At 39.1% G+C, this 21412-nt stretch overlaps 1 protein-coding gene across 3 annotated transcripts in view; it reads right to left on the reverse strand.

Moving 5' to 3' along the window:
* Positions 1-19376, reverse strand: part of TRAPPC8 (trafficking protein particle complex subunit 8) — a 93650-nt gene extending 74274 nt beyond the window's left edge. For all 3 annotated transcript variants that reach the window (XM_060119035.1, XM_060119033.1, XM_060119034.1), the window contains exons 1-4: positions 18872-19376; positions 11902-12096; positions 1475-1564; positions 507-681 (exon numbers count right to left, since the gene is read on the reverse strand). In XM_060119035.1, coding sequence (XP_059975018.1) covers positions 507-681; positions 1475-1564; positions 11902-12096; positions 18872-19028 — 617 coding nt within the window. In that variant the 5' untranslated portion in view covers positions 19029-19376. The remainder of the gene's footprint in view (positions 1-506; positions 682-1474; positions 1565-11901; positions 12097-18871) is intronic.
* Positions 19377-21412: the final 2036 nt, after the last annotated feature.

Genomic DNA, 21412 nt, shown 5'->3' on the forward strand with positions numbered 1-21412 from the left:
AAAGGACTATGGCAAATCACTAATAATGAACATTAAAGGGAACATAAGAAAGAAGTGCTTGGATGTTTCTCAGACTGTGAAAAACATCAAGGCTAAAAATATAAAGTGATGAGAAAGTGAAGAGTGAAAAAAGCAGTGCCTATAAGCCAGGAAGTGAAAAATCAGAAAAAAACTGGGAAAGAGAAAAGAGAAAAAAATGAGAAATAATATTATACAAAGTAAGAAATAACAGTGAAGATCTATAGGTATAAAATGGCAAGCACTTGTGAACAAAGATTACAATAGAGATATACATTGAAAGAAAATTTTGGGTAAGCATATGAAATCTAACATAAAATGATGTAGCTGTTGAATATAACTCCAAATAAGAGATATAGTTAAATGTTTTATTAATGAATTTTTACTTTCTTGGATGAAAAATATATCAAAAACTTAAGGCATGTCCAAATTAACATTAACTCATTTAACAGGAAATTATTTAAAATTTAAAAAATAAAAAAGCTTACCTCTGTTCATCTCCTGCACTTACATCATGTAAAAGTACATAATATTTAAGTGTATTTGGTATAAACCACTTGGGGTAGGAATAATCATTGTTGTGCTGAATTCGATGCTGTTCATGTGACAACTTTGAAAACTGTTCCATAGGTTCAGCTTCACTAGACGACGTCACCAACATACCTTGTAAATCACATTAAGGTAATTATCACTTATCACTTAATAATAAATATTATCCTATTAATATAAACTTTAGGGAGATATTTTTTGAGCTAAAAAAATCTGATTTTACAGGTTTTCCTGCAAGCATAAAACATTGATAATTTCTTCAACATTTCTAAGTAATTCAAGGTTCTAAATAGTAAAGCTATTTTGTTGGTAGTTTTTTAGATCATTTATATATGTAATAAGGAAATCCATGAAAATGAAAATGGACAATATGAAAATTGTGCAACTATCAACATAATGAAAAATTCTGCTGAATCTTGCATCTCTCCATTCCATCTCACTGTGATCTCATATTCTATCCCATCTCAACTTTTCACTGTAACTGCATTAAGAAAATGAAAGTCATAACTGTCAAAGTAGGTTAATAGTTAACAGATTACTAAAAAAATGGATAACTGTTTTTAAATATGAGCTTTTGCATAGGCAATCAGCAAAAGCAGTTAACACCAACAGTTTACATTTTTTCTTTCTAAAATAGCTTAAAAACATATTAAGCATGAAATAATCAAGTTGGGTGATAAAGAAAAATAAGCAAGTCCTTAGTATTCTTATTTTTTAATCAAAAATTAGTTACACCAGTCTTGTATCTAGGATGCCATTTAACAAAGACAGCAATAAAACTTGTAGCATCATCAATAATTTCTCCATCTCTATATCCTCTCAACAATTTTGCCTTCATATAACTCTTTCTGAGATTAATAACTTCCAAAACATTTGATTTTAAAAGAACATAAAAGTCAAAGGATACATGCTAAATAGTGGTTCAGAAATTCATGATCTGATGCTGGCATCGACTGAAGAAAGGTCTCTCTGTAAGACTCAAACCATGGAGTAGTAGCTAAAATTAACAATAAATAAACCAGTTAAAATTCCTCAGTAGAATCCGTTTACAACAGACAAAATTTCAAGTCCATTTTCCTAAAAGGTATGAAACATCATTTCTAGCAATACACAAGCATTTTTCACTTTTGCTTTAAGATACATATGTAATGTATGCGTATAAGCCATACACACAAATATATTCATAAATGGCAGTATATATATTTGCAAAAAAACTGACCTACTCCTAAACCTACCCAATGATCCCACAGCTTACTTATTAATGCTTTCAATGTTAGCTACATGAATAATCAGATTTTAGAACTAAAGTTTTATATCCCTGCCACTAGTCATGTTGTCGTAAGTAGCTCCTTTATATAAATGGTATTATTTCCGAACAGTGGTTCTCAACCAAGAGTGATCATGACCCCCAGTAAACATTTGGCAATGTCAGGAGATACTCTGAGCTGTCACAACCAGGGATAGGGAGGGGGTGCTACTGGCATCTAGGGAAATAGGTCAGGAATGATGGAATGATGCAGTACAGCCTACAATGAGGAGAACAAGATAGCACCCCCCGACCCCAGCAAAGAACTATTTGTTCAAAATGTCAACAGTGGTGAGGCCGACAAACCCTACTTTATAATTTGATTACTTGAGTATGATAGCAACTAAACCTCTTCAAATGGAATTTCAAAGCATACTTACCTTATAATCAAACACAAAGACGTGTGTTTTCACTTTTTGTATACATGTATATGATGTGATTCTTAAAATTTCAAATCTCTCTTGCTCCATGCTAAGCATTTTACATTAAAACTATTCTAGGGCTGCCCTGGTGGCGCAGTGGTTGAGAGTCTGCCTGCCGATGCAGGGGACACGGGTTCGTGCCCCGATCCGGGAAGGTCCCACATGCCGCTGAGCCTGTGCGTCCGGAGCCTGTGCTCCGCAACGGGAGAGGCCACAACAGTGAGAGGCCCGAGTACCACAAAAAACAAAAAAAACAAAAAAAAAAACTATTCCAATGTTAAAAATTTAAATTTAGTTAAACTTAGTCATTTCATTAGGTTTAAGCAGATTATCTAAATCAGTTTTACTAAAAGGATACACCATTCCTATTTACTTATGCTGACTATAAAACCTTGTGTACTTTTTTGTCTTATTCTTAGAATCACTGAAAACACAGCAAGTATATTTTCTGTTTACATTATAATACTACATTAAACGACTGGGAAGGTTGAAGAAAAAAAGCTATTCATTTTGACCGAATAGTATATCCAACCTGGTGCCATATATACAGAAAAACTTTATTTGCAAGAAATGCCTATGAGAATAACCCACATATTGTTTAGGAGGGCTATTACAAAAATCTCATATGTTCATTGCTATAAAAGAGGAAAAACATTCCCAGAAACAGTACAATATATATGAAAAGTGGCAAAAATTGGAGAATGAATGACAAGGATTAGTCTGTTAAAACAGGAAAGCAATTTTCTTACCAACCAGTAAATATATCTCCCCCCCCAAATGAATCAAAATTAGTCTCTATCTTGAAAATTAGTATTAATTTTCATTTAATACCAATGCCAAGAAAATATAAAGATTAGATAATGAAAATTTTAAAGAAGAAGCAATCTCCACAGATGGGGGAAATGACTTTATCAGCTTTGATTATTTTTCTGTTTGTTGCTTCAATGATGCAACATTAACAAATTATTAACAAATTAACAAATAACAGTAAGTTGTAGACATATGTAGACACATGAAGACATACGTAGACATACAAAATGTAGACATATGAAAAGGGGTTTGTTTCACGGTGGGCTGGGGAGTTCTGAATAAACAAATTAGGTCTTCCAAATCCATTGCAACACTATCCGGAATAAAAGACTAGAAAACCTACATGTCCATCGGGGGGGACATTAAATGGAGGCACTATGCAGCTTTAAGAGAAAGGGGAAAATCTATATATATTACTATGAAGTGCTCCCAGGATACATTAAGTGAAAAAAGGCAACAGCAGATAAGTATACATTTTTGTGAAAGGGAAGAAGATACAGAAAGCCACACATGTATTAGCTTATATTGTCAAAGAGAAATAACAGAAGGATAAATGCCACCAACAAATGCCATCATGTGTAAGAGAAAGAAGAAAGAACAGATGAGAAAGGGGAAGGGACTGAACAGAAGCTAGACCTCTGTAAATGTACCTTGTTTCACAGTTTTGACTTTGGAACAATATAAATGTCTACATAGCTAAAATTAAAAAGAAAAAAAGCAAGTACACACATGTAGGAGTTCTTAAACGGAAATAATACTTCCTAAATACTGGTGCAAGAAAACACTCGGTACTCAACAAAGAATATAAGGAGCACAGGAAAATCTTCTAAATGTATATGGCAGAAGGGGGTTTTATCCTTCAGGTGGGTCACATTCAGGTTGATGAGGTAAGTTTTTCCCTCGGCCACATGTTTCCTTGAAGGGCTAGAAGTCTCCCTTTATTTTTCTTACATGTCAATAAGTCTAGGGCATCTTTCTTTTTTGCTGTTTCTAGTGACATTTTTGAAGAAAGTAGAAAAAAATAAGTTTATTATTTTTTTTAATATTAACAAAAGACTAACATTTAGTGACAATTCTCTTCCCTTAAAAATTCTCTTGTACTTATTTTGGGATGAAATCGGTATTTTGCTCATACTCCTTTCCATCTCTACGTGTTCTTTGGTTGGAATTGAAACAGCAACCATGTTATCCTACCAGTTCAAGTTTCCCTATGCAGAATGTACTTTTCCCTTGGTAAGAAGGGTAAGGAAGGCAGCTAAGAGCTGAAAAACAACATAATGCTCTACATCCTCCATTCACACTCACAAAATGCAGCCCTCTCTCTCTCCCCATTGCTTCTTTGTTCCCTTCCTAGTGCCAGTAGCTTCGGACACAGAGTTACTAGTGTTCCAATACATATCTAACAAGGGCTGCCGGCAGTGAGCAAGACCTAGAGCAACTCTGGTCCTCCTTCCACTGAAACCAAATACTATCATTAGAAATCCCAAATCTGCCAGTGAAAAAGACTGACTACCCTAAACATAAATGTCACCTGTAAATCACATATTTTCCCTTTCTAATCATTCACAAAAGTTGAAAGTACCTGAAAACCACCATTCACACTAAACAAAAAAGCACTAAGAAATATTACAAATTCCACACAATGTTGTCACTTGATTATAACTTTAGATAAACAGTAGTACCAAAGCTTAGTATATTTCAGAATGAAAATATTCAAGTAAGGAAAAGAAATCAGATAATTAGATGCTGTATAATTATTTAATTCTTTAAAATACAGTTTCAAGGTCAAAAATACTTGACAACACAGTGATTATCAGAATATATGGTTTAATTCAGAGTATCTTAGACTACAAAAGCACCAACAAACTAAAACCAGAACTCATATAAAATTTATGAGCATTTTGCAAATCAAATCTTAAATAATATGAAGAGCTAAGGAATACTAACCTTGTATTTTAACAACAACCTTGAGAACTATCCTTGAAGAGAATATTTCTAATCAAGTGTTTTCAGAAAAATCAGCAAAAATCAAAGTATTCTAAAGAGATGAGAGTCATGATTACTTATGCCCAATTATTAAATTTCTCACATACCACAGGAGAAGACTTTTTAAAACAGGTTGTCCTTTATTGAAACTATATTCCTTTTAACCCTCAGTTTATCAGGAAAAATAGTCACTGCATTTACTATCTGGATCTAACTGACCCTTGATACTTTATTGTATTTTTAATTCATTTTACAAATTATTTACAGAATTAAGACTCAAACCATAACAAACTTTTTAATAAATTTTAGTAAAGCAAACTCAAATTGTATTCCATATATTCCCCATTTTAAAGATACATGCCTCAGTTGGGCAACATTTTTTGAATGCAACTAACTGTTCATCAACTATCATGCACAAACCTAGAACACATCCATCATGTAAATACCAATTCCAGATTCAAACACATCTCTAACAACTTCTAGTTTATCATTACTTCTGGTTCTTCTTGCACTTGCATAGTCAAGGTGCAATATTTTGGGAAAATGTGATGGCTCATATTCGCTGAAAAGAAAAAGGTCACTCTATTTGCTCCATCACTGCAAAACGTTTTCATTCTTTAGACTTCTAAACAGCAAACAGAACGATCAAGCTAATAAATTTTTTACTCTACATCATCTAATTCTTTCAGATTACCTTCATACACATACCTGCTTTCAGCATTTGTCCACTTACAAACTGTATCAAGTAAATTTTGTTACACAAACATCATAAAAGATGAAAGAATACAGTCACATGTCCTTTAACAAAATGGGATGGTCTAGGTTATCATCTCAAAATATTGTGTGAAGTCTTTCCTGCTAAATTAGTGATTAGCTGGATGAAAATACTGTATTTTCTTTTTGTTCTTAGAAATACATTGTTCACTCATCAGTTCTTGAGCTTGAGAAAAATTGTCCTGGATACTGTCATCTGAAGACTCACAGACTGGGATTTCTGTATATGATAAATTTCACCATTGTCATCAGAGTCTAATAAAGTAGGTAGCCACTAGCCACATGTGGCTAGTGGGCACCTGAAATGTAGCTTGTCTGACTGAGGTGTGCTATAGGCGTAAAATACATGTAAGATTTCTAAGACAGTACAAAAAAAGAATAAAATTTTCCATTTATTACATTTTAAATGATAATATTTTTGTGTGTGTGTATATATATATATATATATAAACTGGAATTAAATTAAATATATTATTAAAATTAATTTCACCAGTTTCTTTTTACATTGTGGTTTTTTTTTTGGCCACAATGCACAGCTTGTGGGATCTAGTTCGCCTACCAGGGATTGAACCTGGGTGCTCGGCAGTAAAAGCGCAGAGTCCTAACCACTGGACCATTAGGGAATGCCCTATTTTTACATTCTTTATTGTAGCTACAGAACACTGAAAACAATGTAAATGGCTTACATATTTCTATTAGACAGTGTTAGTCTAAAATGCTATATGTCTGGCTTCCCTGATGGCACAGTGGTTAAGAATCCACCTGACAATGCAGGGGACATGGGTTCGAACCTGGTCCGGGAAGATCCCACATGCTGCGGAGCAACTAAGTCTGTGCGCCACAACTACTAAGCCTGCACTCTAGAGCCCGCGAACCACAACTACTGAGCCAGCGCACCACAACTACTGAAGCCCGCGCACCTAGAGCCCATGCTCTGCAACAAGAGAAGCCACCGCAATAAGAAGCCCACACACCACAACGAAGAGTAACCCCCACTCGCCGCAACTAGAGAAAGCCCGAACGCAGCAACGAAGACTCAACACAGCCAAATATAAATAAATAAATAAGCAAATTTATATTAAAAACAAAAGAAGAGTAAACACAATAGGGACTTCCCTGGTGGTCCAGTGGATAAGAATCCGCCTTCCAATGCAGGGGATGCGGGTTCCATCCCTGGTTGTGGAACTAAGATACCACGTGTCGCGGGGCAACTAAGCCCACACAGCGCAACTACTGAGCCTGCACACCACAACAAAAGATCCCGCATGCTGCAACAAAGATCTTATGTGCTGCAACTAAGACCCAACGCAGCCAAATAATAAAATTTGAAAAAAATTTTTTAATTGCCTTAAAAAAAAAGTAAACACAATAGACAGTAGATGATAAGACAGATAAAAGTTAACTCTGTTTTAGAAAAATTAGACAGAAATGCTAATAATAGTAGTAGCTAAATGGAAAAAAAGATAATAGGCAAGGAGTGGAGTGTAAACAATCTGGAACAGACCACCCCAGGAAATAACTGTATATAATGAAGATTCTTTCAATTCCATCATTGTGTCTTTCCAATTACTGTTCTAAGGAACACTAGCTTTTTTAAAAATTATTTATTTATTTATTTATTTATTATTATTATTATTTTGCAGTACGCGGGCCTCTCACTGTTGTGGCCTCTCCTGTTGCGGAGCACAGGCTCCGGACGCGCAGGCTCAGTGGCCATGGCTCACGGGCCTAGCCACTCCGCGGCATGTGGGATCTTCCCAGACCGGGGCACGAACCCGCGTCCCCTGCATCGGCAGGCGGACTCTCAACCACTGCGCCACCAGGGAAGCCCCAGGAACACTAGCTTTAATTGACCAATCTGATGAAGAAAACATGGCACTGTTAAGCCAAGCTTACGAGGTAAATATCTAACATATATTTCATAAATAGAATGCATGAAAAGTATGATGACTCACATTAATTGTAAAAACCAGAAGCGTATTTCTAGACAAACAGAGAATTAATCTTATTTACAATGGATAAAACCACTCTCATATCTCCAAAGAGAAGTATTCTGTTATAACAGAATCTTACTAAAATGAATTCAGTCCTTCATATCACATTCCCAGTCTTCAAGACCAACATAAAAATAAAGCTAAAGGGAGGTGCCTTAAGTAGCAGGGAAAGAACCTGAAGAAATTGTTTTCTTCTGTAATTTGTCCTAACCACTTGGAATTCTTTTTTAAAATCTGCCTAAGGAGTTCAGCTATAGTAATGCCTCCACCCACTTTTAAAAGCAAATGGCACTGAATCTTTCCTTATGTGGAGATGTTGGCAGGAACCTGAGAATGTAAGTAATATAATTAGTTAAAATTTCTCACAACCAAATCATGACCACATTGTTCCTATAAACTATCTATACCAAACCACTTTAACAGACTATCAAAAAATAAATACGCCAATCCCTAATATACAGGCAACCAGACATTGGATTTGAGAATCTTTCTCTAAAGATAATTAAATGGCCCCAAATAATTCATAGTGAGAAGGGACTTCCTTGGTGGTCCAGTGGTTAAGACTTCGAGCTTCCAATGCAGGGGGAGCGGGTTCAATCCCTGTTCGCGGAACTGGGATCCCGCAGGCTGCGCAGTGCGGCCAAAAAAGAAAAAAGGAACTGTGAGTAATAAAAACTGGGCAACTCTCACGCCTATTCACAGCCTTACCACCCAATAAAGAAGTCCACAAGATGACAAACTTTTTTATGCCCGATCAGGGTTATAATACCTCAATTCGAAATAGAAAATAATGCCAAAGGCTCACCAGACATTTAAGGAAAGTTTCCAACATGGAAAAGAGAACAAAACAAACTCAAAAATAATACAAATGAAAGAAAAAGCACAGGATAGAAGAAAACTTAAAGACTTAAAAGAAGCCAACAACAATTTACTAATATCCTTTTCAGACATTCATTCCTCAAAAATTTTACCTCCCCCCCCCAAAAAAATTTTTACCTTCCACACAACTTTTCTCAGGAAGCTGCTGGAGATGTCCTACACCAAATCAACAAAATACACCAAAAAAGATATGAATGAGAGGCTACAGAAAAGGGAAAGAAATCTCCAGAAAGGCAGCAGTGGAGCAGGCCTTGGAAAGCAACTAGACCACGACTGAGTAGAACAGTGTTTTGAAACTTTTATTTCATTATCTCCCCCCATGAGCCTTTTTAGACATTTTTCTGATTGATCATTCTCCCCAAAGAATACTAAAAAATATTCTTACATACTTAGATATATATACTGTATATCCATTTACAGACTGTGGTCCTTTGGAGAGCCACAAACCATTATAATATCTAATATTTTTGCTCCCCAGGTACCAAATTTTCACCCCATTGACGGATGGTGTCATTCCCCATTGAGAATGCCTGGAGTAGAAAGAGAGAAGACTTCAGGAAGGAGATCTTAATAAATGGATTATCTCATAAATTAATCTGTCAAGGGGAAAATCTTACTGAGTGAGAGGCTATTAGAAGTTTGAGGGACTAGTAAAAAATACAAAGAACTCTGGGCAAGTTGTTTTTAAAAAGGCAATTACTGGGCTTCCCTGGTGGCGCAGTGGCTGAGAATCCGCCTGCCAATGCAGGGGACACGGGTTCGAGCCCTGGTCTGGGAAGATCCCACATGCTGCGGAGCAACTAGGCCTGTGAGCCACAACTACTGAGCCTGCGCGTCTGGAGCTTGTTCTCCACAACAAGAGAGGCCGTGACAGTGAGAGGCCCGCGCACCGCGATGAAGAGTGGCCCCCGCTCGCCGCCAACTAGAGAAAGCCCACGCACAGAAATGAAGACCCAACACAGCCAAAAATAAATAAATTAATTAAATTAAAAAAAAAAAAAAGAAAAAGTTATTCACAATCTGAGTAGCAAAAAAAAAAAAAAAAAAAAAAGGCAATTACTAAGTACTGAAAAAAAAAAAAAAGAGCTGTATAAGAATGAACTGAAAGCCCAACATTCGGCTCAGCAATGAAGAAGTGAATACTCAGTCACAGTACTGTAAACAGTGAGTATTAACCAAAAATTATAAAGAGTGCATTAGGGAGATGGAGGAAGGGGAGTAATTAAGCTAAATCTTCATCAATTATAATGAGAAATCAATAAATAAAAATTTTAATTAGGCCATAAATAGTCATATAAAAATATTACTTAGAAACATGAAATGAATACCAGAGAAAAGAGTTGGTGGGCAGGGGTGCAGAGAGCAGATCAACTGTTGCTTGTTCCTCTCAAGTCTTTTTAGCATTATGTCTCTGTGTATATATCATTCTGATAAATTAAAAAAATTTTTTAAGTAAAAGGTATATAAGCTTTGGAGGTTAGGAAAATATTTTCAGTACAGAAAAAGATAATTTTTTTTTAAAGTTAATCCTTCTCTCTGTGCCCCTCAGCACTTTGGCATATTGGATATACCATATCTCTATTACAACGTATTGTCATTTTAAGATACTATAAATTCGAATGTATTATAATTATTGACCAGATATATGACTAATATATGAAGTTATATATAGCATCTCATTCATCTCTGATCTCAATGCAAAGCATACAGTAGGAAATCAATAAATATTTGTTGCATGCATAATAAAAATGTTAAAGTCCCTATAAAATAGAATCACAAGATTAACGGTCTAGAAGAGGCCTTAAGACGTAATCTAGCCAATTCCTCTTGTTTTTAGAGAATAAAACTGATTCTGAATAAGTGACTTATTCAAGTTATCCAATTAACTATTGGATAACTCTGGCCCTTGATTCATTGCCCTTCACATCTCAACATGAATTTTCCATTGATGACAGAAATAGTTCAAATTCCACCGCTTTCTCCCAGAAATCTGCAAATTTTGCCTCATGTTGAAAACATGTTATGCCAGGAACTGCTTAAAATATGTATCCTGAAAATGGATTCTTTTGATTTACAAAGATAACCATAATTTTCTAAACTTAGTCTTAGTTAATTTGCCTTGCTGGAATTAAAATGTCAAAGAAAGAAGAAAAATTATAAACATTTAAACAAAATAAATCTACAAATATTTCTAACCATACAAGTGCAACCAACTAACTTCAGCATTTAAAACATGCCACTTAATTTCTCTTTGTATGTTTGGGAAAATCTTTAAATATGCAATTAGGAGGTGTTAAAGTAATAGATTATGAGCTATACTGATCTAAGAAGATTATTTTATTAGGCTGCTAAAATATCCTAATTAGATGATGTACTTCTTTTTTTTTTTTGGCCGCACTACGCAGCATGCGGGATCTTAGATCGAACCCGTGCTCCCCCGCAGTGGAAGCGCACTGCCCTCACCACTGGACTGCCAGCGAACTCCCAGATGATGTACTTTTAATCTTTCCCCTCTAAAAATCTATCCCATGTCTCCCCATTAAGTATTTTTCATACTGGAAAAGAGTCACACCAACCACTGCTAACTCACTTTACATAGTATTACATAATTTTACCTACCTATCCTATTATGAAAACATTTACCATTCAAATCAGATTAAGATCAAATATTTATTTATATATTATAAACATTTCCTCCACTTAGCGCTAAGATAAAAAATATAATAAACTTAATGCTTTTTATGTAATCATAGTATTACTTAATGTCACAAAAGAATAGTTTTATCTACCGTTAGTTCTTTCATTCAAGAAATATTTATTATGCTTATGATCTAGGCATTACTTTAGATACTAGGAATAAAATAAAGAGCCAAAGTTCCTGCCCTCAAGGAGCTTGTACTAACTTTACAATTAGAACTACAAAAAAAATTTTTCATTATGAAAAAGTAAAGTGAAATCACGTAATTCATAGTTATTTGAATGGCTGCCTGCTTACTTGACTGTAACCTCCTTAAAAGCAAGGACTTTTTTTTTCAACATTGTATTTCCAGGCTCTAGCACTCAGCAATCACTTAAGTGTTGAATGATTTCCAAGTTATAGAATTACCTTTTCTAATAAAAAGAAAACATCATTTTAAAAATAATAATAAACCTTATTACATACCACTGATGTTGAGGTCGTAATCTCCTGCCGTAATCACATTAGCTACTAATCCTTCTGCAGGCTGACTGCCAGAAACAACATCATTCAAAAGCTTCCGAATGGCTCCAGGCTGAGGTGGTTGGGTGATAATGTTGCTTACTGCTATCTTCAAGTTTTTGATTACGTGAAGCTGATTATTGGGATCTCTCATATGAACTTAAAAAGAAAAAAGAAAAAAACTTGAAATTATTTCTATACAAAGCGTAACAGGCCAACTATTACAACAATAAAAAAATGAGTTAATGGTTTATAGAGGATGCTCAATTTGGAAACCAGAAATTCCAAGTGTAACAGTCTTCGAGAATACAACTGACTTACAACATTCCATTATACACCAAAAGGGCTAGCTAAACAGTCTAACCTTCCTCTCCCGCAATGCTACTGCTCACAACTACTCTACTCTAGGTCCTTTCCTTCCTCTTATGTTGGAGTTGCCAGGGACCAACTACGATCCATACCAAATGTCTAATTCTCACCTCACCCTAAGGCTGGTCCACGGCAGTGTGAGGTCTATGGTATCAACACTGAAAATAGTAAAAGGGAAGAAAGGGCATTAAATACTGCATGCAGGCTTTCTCTGCTCCTCCGATAGCGATGCCTGCATTCTCAGCCCCTATTCTAGTATCATAAAAATCAATGCCGCTCTGGTGCGGGATGTTGACAGTGGGGGGAGGCTGTGCGTGTGTTGGAAAAGGAGGTATATGAGAACTCTGTATTTTCTGTTCAGTCTTGCTGTGAACCTAAAACTGCTCTAACAAATAAAGTCTATGAAAAAGAAAGAAAGAAAAAAACAATGCCCAGATCCCTTCTCCTAACCCAATACCTCCTGCCTCCTCTCTGCCTTGGCTCAGTCTATGGGATTTATAACCACTGGTTCAGGGCTTCAAGGCCAAGGAAAAGGTTCTCAGGCGACGGTAGCAAGACAGTGTCCACGGTGCACAGAAGGAAATGTGAGCATTTTTTTTCTCATAAATATAGTAAGACAAGATGATTAGTTGCCATGGTACTATAAGAAGCAGTCCACTGTATTGGGCTTCCCTGGTGGTGCAGTGGTTAGGAGTCTGCCTGCCGATGCAGGGAACACGGGTTCGTGCCCCGGTCCGGGAAGATCCCACATGCCGCGGAGCGGCTGGGCCTGTGAGCCATGGCCGCTGAGCCTGCGCGTCCAAAGCCTGTGCTCCGCAACGGGAGAGGCCACAACAGTGAGAGGCCTGCGTACCGCAAAAAAATAAAAATTAAAAATAAAAATAAAAAAAAAGAAGCAGTCCACTGTATTAAGGACCCAACTTTTGGAGTCAGACTTTATTTGAAATTCCAACCCACCACTTATTAACTGGGTTACCCTAAACAGCTTTTAAACTTTCCCATGCTCAATTTCTTCATCTATAACATATAAAGAAAGTAACGTACTTCACAAGGTTATTTGAAGGATTTAGGTGAGATATTCTTAGAAGACATAGTAAGTGTAAAGCACTCAGCACAAGCCTGACACATGACTGTATAGTTAAGATGGAGGCAGCATGTACAACATACTCTATTTCAAGTACATCATGGATCATATACAAATACGAGGCACTTTTTGGAAAACTGACTCTGGGTACCTACCCAGTAAAAACTGACATTATTTTCGCCAATGGAAAATTCTTTATACCAAACTTTTAAGCTCAAGCCCGCCTACATTTTAAATAAAGTTACATCTGTTAAAAACTGTCTCCCTGGGCTTCCCTGGTGGCGCAGTGGTTGAGAGTCCGCCTGCCCGTGCAGGGGACGTGGGTTCGTGCCCCAGTCCGGGAAGATACCACATGCTGCAGAGAGGCTAGGCCCGTGAGCCATGGCCGCTGAGCCTGCGCGTCCGGAGCCTGTGCTCCGCAACGGGAGAGACCACAACAGTGAGAGGCCTGCGTACCACAAAAAAAAAAAAAAAAAAAAAAAAAAAAAAAAACTGTCTTCCTAAATTTCCTGTGTGTTCTGTTGACTTCTAAATCTTTAATTAAAAAACATAAGACAAAAATCTTTTTAAAATACACGTGGCATGAATATGTGTACTTGTATTGCAAAACTAAATATATGTACAGAAAGTATACAGGCAAATTCCATTATAATGATTACCTATGATGAAAGAAGGAAAGAAATGGGACTGAGGAAGGGTAAAAAGGTGAACTCAACTCTATCTATGTTTCTTTTTAAAGGAAAGGAAAAGATACAAAGCAAATATGACAAGATTCATTGGCTCTAGGTAATGAGGACCTGGATGTTTCTTGTATTCTCTGCATCCATCTGTAATTGTTTGTTTTCTAAATTATTTAAATAAACATATGCAGGCCTCTCTCCCTAATGAAACTTCTCAACTGGTCTAACTATGAAACAGAGACCAAAAAACACAAAAATATTATGGTACATTTCTGATATTTTTAGTACGTACTATACAGGTAGTTTCCTTGAAGGGTTGATCCGTAATTGTCAAACAACATAAGTAGCCATGTGTGTATTAAACCTCTTTTGAAATTTTAAATTGACTCTAGTATCCGTAAGTGTTAACACAAAAAGGTTATCCTAGTTGAGCCCTATATTCAGAACGGGTTAACCAATTATTACGTTATTAGTTATTGGGTAATCTTACTAATAATCCAGAAATGAGTTATTATGTGTCAGCCAGACTCTGAAATGGCACCCAATGATCCCGGTTATTTCCTGGTATATACTCTGGTGGAGTCCCCTCCCACATCCCAGGACTGGTATGTGTGACCAATGGAACACAGCAAAAACAATGGTATACTACTTCTGAGATAAGGTTGTAAGAGTTCAGGGCTCCCCTGGTGGCACGGTGGTTAAGAATCCGCCTACCAGTGCAGGGAACACGGGTTCGAGCCCTGGTCCGGGAGGATCCCACATGCCGCAGAGCAACTAAGCCCATGCGCCACAACTACAGAGCCTGCGCTCTAGAGCCTGCAAGCCACAACTACTGAGCCCGCGTGCCACAACTACTGAAGACCACGTGCCTAGAGCCCGTGCTCCACCACAAGAGAAGCCACCGCAATGAGAAGCCCGTGCACCGCAACGAAGAGTAGCCCCCCTCGACCCAACTAAAGAAAGCCCGCATGCAGCAACAAAGACCCAACGCAGCCATAAATAAATAAATAAATAGATAGATAGATAGATAGATAGATAGATAGATTTTTTTAAAAAAAGGGTTCAGCCTCCATCTTGGGTTCTGATGATTCCCTCCGGGATAAGCTAACTGCTATGTCATGGGGACACTCAGGGAACCTATGGAGAAGCCCACATGGCAGAGAATTGAGGTCTCAGGCCAGCATCCAGTGAGGAAGTGAGACTTGCCAACAACCATATGAGTGAGCTTGGAAGCGGATCCTCCAGCCCTAGATGACCACAGCCCCTGCTAACAGCTCCACTGTAACCTCAAGAGAGAACTGTCCAGCTAAGCCACTCCCAGATTCCTGAGAAACTGAGAGATAATAAATGCTTTTGTTTTAAGGTGCTAAGTTTTGGAATAATTTGTTACACAACAATAGTTAAGTAATACACTGGAGTAGCACAAAACCAACTTAATAAAGAGAAAGGCAAAAGCTAAGAATGACTGAGAAATGCTCTTAAATCACACACAAAAAATCCAAAGGTTCAGAATTAAATAATTATATTAAGGCTTCATTAAGATTATAATGTCACAAAAGGTGATGTTATGTATCATATAACATCTCAATTTCGGGGTGAAATTCAGCTCTACCATTACCTTACTTTTATAACTACCATATAAATATAGTTTCTTGAATACTGTACTAGGAAGCAACATTCCCCAGTATGTGCTGCCCATGGAGTACTGGTTGCTCAAGATAGTTATCTGAAAAATCAACTCCATGTTCAAATAAATTTGGGAAATACTGGATTAAGTTTTTTTTTTTTTTTTTTTTTTCTTTTTGCGGTATGCGGACCTCTCACTGTTGTGGCCTCTCCCGTTGCGGAGCACAGGCTCCGGATGCGCAGGCCCAGCGGCCATGGCTCACGGGCCCAGCCGCTCCGCGGCATATGGGATCCTCCCAGACCGGGGCACGAACCCGTATCCCCTGCATCGGCAGGCGGACTCTTAACCACTGCGCCACCAGGGAGGCCCTGGATTAAGTTTTTAAAAGGTCTCTTTACAGCAGGTGTTCCCAGAACTCTCCATATGCTGAAGGACACTAATTCTCCCAAACACGTGGTATATTAAGCAAACTTCTTTGACCACAAAATTTTTCCAGGAAACATACAACTGGTGTACTACAGAAAATATTTTGAAAAATAAAATAATGATATCTTTTGTTTTTACGTAGCACACAAAACTTTATTAAAAAAAAAACTCAATTGCCTATAAACCACACCAACTCCCCCAAAACTCCATACCCTTGCTTAAGAAATCTGTGAGTGCCACATATTTACCATTAGATATGAAAAAAATTCCTTTTCTAGAATTCAAGATCCTTCCTTATCTAGGCATTTTCCCTTACTATCCTGTACTCAATAGGGACTTTTCCCACTGTTCCCCCCCAACCACTCAATCATAATTTATACCTTTGCCCATACCATTCTAACCTCATCCCTGTCCTCGACAGGGAATGCCCACCCTCTTCTTTTCCACCAACTGTCTACCTATTAAAGTCCAACTCATTATACCCCTTCCCTAAATCTTTTGCAGTCTACACAAGGAAAGCAGAGTACTGATTTCAGCCTCTATTCACTGCACTGTCCAATACAGGAGGCACCATCTACATGTGTCTACTGAGTACTTGAAACATATCTAGTCCAAACTGAGATGTAATATAAGTGTAAAATGCACACCAAGTTTTAAAGACTTAGCAATAAAAAAAATGAAAAATATCTCATTAAGATTTTTGTATATTTACTACATGTTGAAATGGCAACATTTTGGAAATACTGCATTAAATAAGATATTACTTAAACTGCTTTCACCCATTTCTCTTCACCTTTTTAAATGTGACTACTAAATAAAAGTTATACATGTGATTCACATTATGTTACTACTGGACAGCACTGCTCCCTTGTGTGAATAGGTGATTCTAAATATTACCAGCAGATAAGATGACTTGATTAAGGACACCTTGTCTTGAATCAAATTGCCTGTTTTTAAATCTTTCCCACCTGTAAGACTGGACAAGTTAACATCTCTGGGCCTCAACGTCCTCAAATTTAAAATGGTATTAACGGTATCTACTTCCTAGGACTCAAGGAGAACTCAAAGACAAATGCTACGTAAGTAGGTATAGGTGTTAGCATTATTATTCTTTATTAACAAAGCAGGAAAGAGCACACAGCTCAAAATCAAACGCACTGCTTTGTCTTTTAAGAATTTAAGAATGTAGCACGCTTTGTTGTTTTTATTGACTTAGGACAATACTGGAGGAGATGAGATGGATGGCTAAAATACATTCTGAAGAAAATCCAAGGGTTCCCAATCTTTGCTTTTTTGGATAGCTCGCTCGCTCGCTCGCGCTCTCTCTCTCTCCCCTTTAAATACAAAAGTGAGGGCTTCCCTGGTGGCGCAGTGGTTAAGAATCCGCCTGCCAATGCAAGGGACACGGGTTCAAGCCCTGGCTCGGGAAGATCCCATATGCCGCAGAACAACTAAGTGCGTGGGCCACAACCACTGAGCCTGCGCTCTAGAGCCCGTGAGCCACAACTACTGAACCCACGAGCCACAACTACTGAAGCCCGCACGCCTAGAGCCCATGCTCTACAAGAGAAGACACCGCAATGAGAAGCCCGCGCACCGCAACAAAGAGTAGGCCCTGCTCGCCGCAACTAGAAAAGCCCGCGCACAGCAACGAAGACCCAACACAGCCAAAAATAAATAAATAAATTTATTTTTTAAAAATAATAAATACAAAAGCAAACTTATAATGGAGATATTCTCCCCAAGAATACACACGTGTGGCATGTAAATAAATAAATTTATGGCGCAGCATTTTTTTGTGTGAAATCATAATCAAATAAACATGGTCGTTGCCTTGACACAGCTTTATTATAGAACCTTTTTATTTTTAAGTTCTTAACACAGAACTTTACCTATACTTTGCTATGTTCTGTTTGCAAAGTACAGGTAAAGATATTGGTTAAACCACACTTGACTATTATTACACTTACTTTTCCCTAATAAAGAATCTAAAGCTGGAGAAAACAGGCAGGTCTTCTATAAAAGATATTTCTCCCGTTGATTAAACTTTTAACTGAAAAAAAAATTCAGGACTTTTCCATCCCTATAAATCATAACTCCAACTATCTCGATTAAATTAACTACAACTTGTCCTTACTTCCTCGTCTATTAGGCAAAAAAAGGCTGCTGCAAGTTTCATTAATTTTATAATTCTTTTTATTTTCTTGAGAGATTAAGTAAAATACTGGATACCTAAGGAAATGTTTGAATTCTCAAAAGAAAAAAGTAAAATAACTGAACAGAACTCTTGAAGGGGATGCACCTCACTGCATAGAATATAATACTCAAGACAACTTTGAAAGCCCGGTTTAACTCCCAGGGAAAAATGATTCGTCGTCTTCCCCTAAGACCTAATCGGTCTAACAGGGAGCATCTTCTTACCCTGCTCTGCTTTGCAACTTCCTAATTCCCTCCCTGTGGCAGCTGAGAACAGTCTAAATGCCCTTCTCTGGGGCTCACATTTTTAATTACCTAACAGTCTGGCTTGTCGGGGAAGTGCCTAGAAAAACTGGAGGTTAGGACCATGATGTCCTGACCACCTCACGGCCCCTCCTCCTGCGACCACCGGAGACACCGCGGGGCCCCAGCCCAACGCCACTCTACCGGCTCCGGAATGTAAACACCGCCCTTCTCTTCCCTGCCCGTCCCCAACTTCCCTCTCCCGGCTCCAGATTTGCGGGAGCTCAGTGAAAAGGGGAGACCACATACCCTCAGAAGTGAGGCGAGAGAAGGGCTTAAGCAACTCCGCGAAGCTAAGGTGATTGAGACGAGTGAGCCGCTCGGCTTCGTCGCTACACAGCGCGGCGACACAGGGGACGAAGGAGTCCGGGATGAGCTCCTGCACTGATTGTACACACTGGGCCATCACCGCGGCAGAGGCAGCAGCGGCGCCCGCCCTCCTGCCCACTCTCAGAGGCTGATCCTGCGGCTGCAGCAGCTACTGCCGCCGCCCGCCGGCCTGGCCCGGCCCGGCTCGGCCGGGCGGGGCCCGACACTGAAGTCTTGAGACCAACAGAACAGACGCCGCCGCCTCGGCTCCCGGGGCACCCGCCACCGACCCCTCTCCGTCACCGCCGCTCCTCAGCGCTCGCCCCGGCGTCCTTGCATTCCACCCTGATAGGTGGAGACGCCAACAATCGCCAGTTAATCCTCCCGACGGCAAAGCGTTGATCGCTGCCCGACAGGAACCGCCATGTTGAGGCCGAACCCTGACCCACCGGCGTACTTATCCCAGCAGCCCCCGCGCTCGCCCCTCACGTGACAGTGTTAAAGAAGATGGGGGCGGGGGAAGAAAGCCTGGGAGAGGGAAGTAAAAAGCGACCGAGGCCGGTCCGGAGGCTGACGCCGGAAGTGCGACGGGTGGGCCCCCCTACTGGGCGGGGCGGGGGCGGGGCTACGAGCGCGGTGGGCGGAGCCAGGCGCGGAGGCACGCGGGGTTTGGCCTGGTTCTCGCGCACGTCCTTGGCGAAGCCCAGCAAGGTGTGACGTAGGGGTCGGTAGGCCGACGCTCGTGGTCGGTGCTGTCACAGTGGTGGAGGCACCCGTTCGTCTTCCACGCCCACTCGGCCCTCCTGGGAAACGGTAGGCAAACCATGTGGCTGTTCGAGCTGCTTGCTGCCCGCTCGCCCCGCCCTTCCCACGCTCCTGGTGGAGCGACTGGGGGCACCCGCTCAGCGGAGAGAGCGTGCTTCCCGCCGGGTGTTTGGATGTTTCGCTGGAGCCGGCCTAAACAGGCCACGTATCATTTAAACCCAACCATGCTTTTAGAAAGGACTGCCAGGCTTGTGGACTCAACCAGTGAGCAGAGATGTGTGCCGTTGTGGGCGCTGCAGTTAGCCCGAGTGTAAGAGAAACTACTGCGTTTTTGTTGGTCTCAGGGAAAGGATGTGCCCTCCAACCTCCGACCCGTTCATCCGCTGCCGCCTTTTTACACTCTGCTAGAGTATCTACTTTATAGTGATGGAGGTGTGGGAATCCAGTAATTATGTGCCGAATAGAGGCCTGAACTTCTATTCCTAGCTTTCATTTTTATAGATTTTTCCTCTAAATATGTAGAAGTGAATGAAAGGAATTTTACTATCATCTTATTCAGCTGATTGGACTCCTTCTGAATTAAATGCCAAAAATATAAGACAAGGAAAAATGCAACACCCATAAAGCCAACATCATGGCTTTATGGTCCTTGATTTAAAGGAGGCTTCCCCAAACAAGAGTATCTCAAATTGTCAGGTTGGCACCCTGAAGTTTCTACCCTGGTAAGAATTTATTACAGGTTGAGTATGCCTTTCTCTTATAAATTGAAAAATGGGAGGTAGGAAAGGGCAATAGGACATAATGACATGACAACTTAGCCACAGATCAATCTAGAAAAGATAACACGTGGGAGTTGAGGACCTGGAAATTCATTTCCTTAAAACGATCTGTGCCTGAGGACCTCTTGGAAAGTCTTCTTTTATCCCCAGGGGTATACATATTCCCTTTTGAATACCTCTAATATATCCCTTACCCTTTATAATGTAAGAATCTTACACAACAGAGTGTGACTCAAGTTATAAGATACATTTTTTGGTAACAGGGCTCCTTAATGCAAGCATACTACTTTAGTACTCAACTCAAAGTTAAAAAGGCAATTTATTTTTTCCATTGAAGGTAAAACTAGCTGTATTAGGCTCTGTGAGAAGGACTTTCAAGGGTAATTTAGCCTAAATGGATTTTTGGAGATATAATTCACATACCATAAAATTCACTCCTTTAAAGTGTACAGTTCAGTGGGTTTTACTGCTTTCAGAGAGTTGCACAGTCATTACTGCTAATTCCAGAACATTTTCATCACCCCAAAAAGAAGCCTGGTGCCCCCTAGCAGTCACTCTGCACCGCAACACCCCCTCTAGCCCCTGGCAATCACTAATCTACCTTCTGTCTCTATGGATTTACTAATTCTGGACATTTCATGTAAATGGAATCATACAATATATGGCCTTCTGTGTCTGATTTCTTTCACTTAGCATAACTTTCAAGGTTCATCTATATCGTAGCATGAATCAGTACGTCCTTCCTTTTTATGACTATGCCTAAATGGATTTTCGTCTTATGCATTGCCTTTACAATCTAACACCACGTGCACGCACTGTTTCCAGTGAGTGACAGCACTGTAAAAAACTATTTCTCTCCTAGTTTATCCTAAACTATCTAACATGTTCAACTTCTAAGGTATTGTCTTCCCCTAAAGATTAAAGCTGAGTCACATTT

The sequence above is a fragment of the Mesoplodon densirostris genome, chromosome 15 (assembly GCF_025265405.1).
Source record: "Mesoplodon densirostris isolate mMesDen1 chromosome 15, mMesDen1 primary haplotype, whole genome shotgun sequence".
Classification (NCBI taxonomy): Eukaryota; Metazoa; Chordata; class Mammalia; order Artiodactyla; family Ziphiidae; genus Mesoplodon; species Mesoplodon densirostris.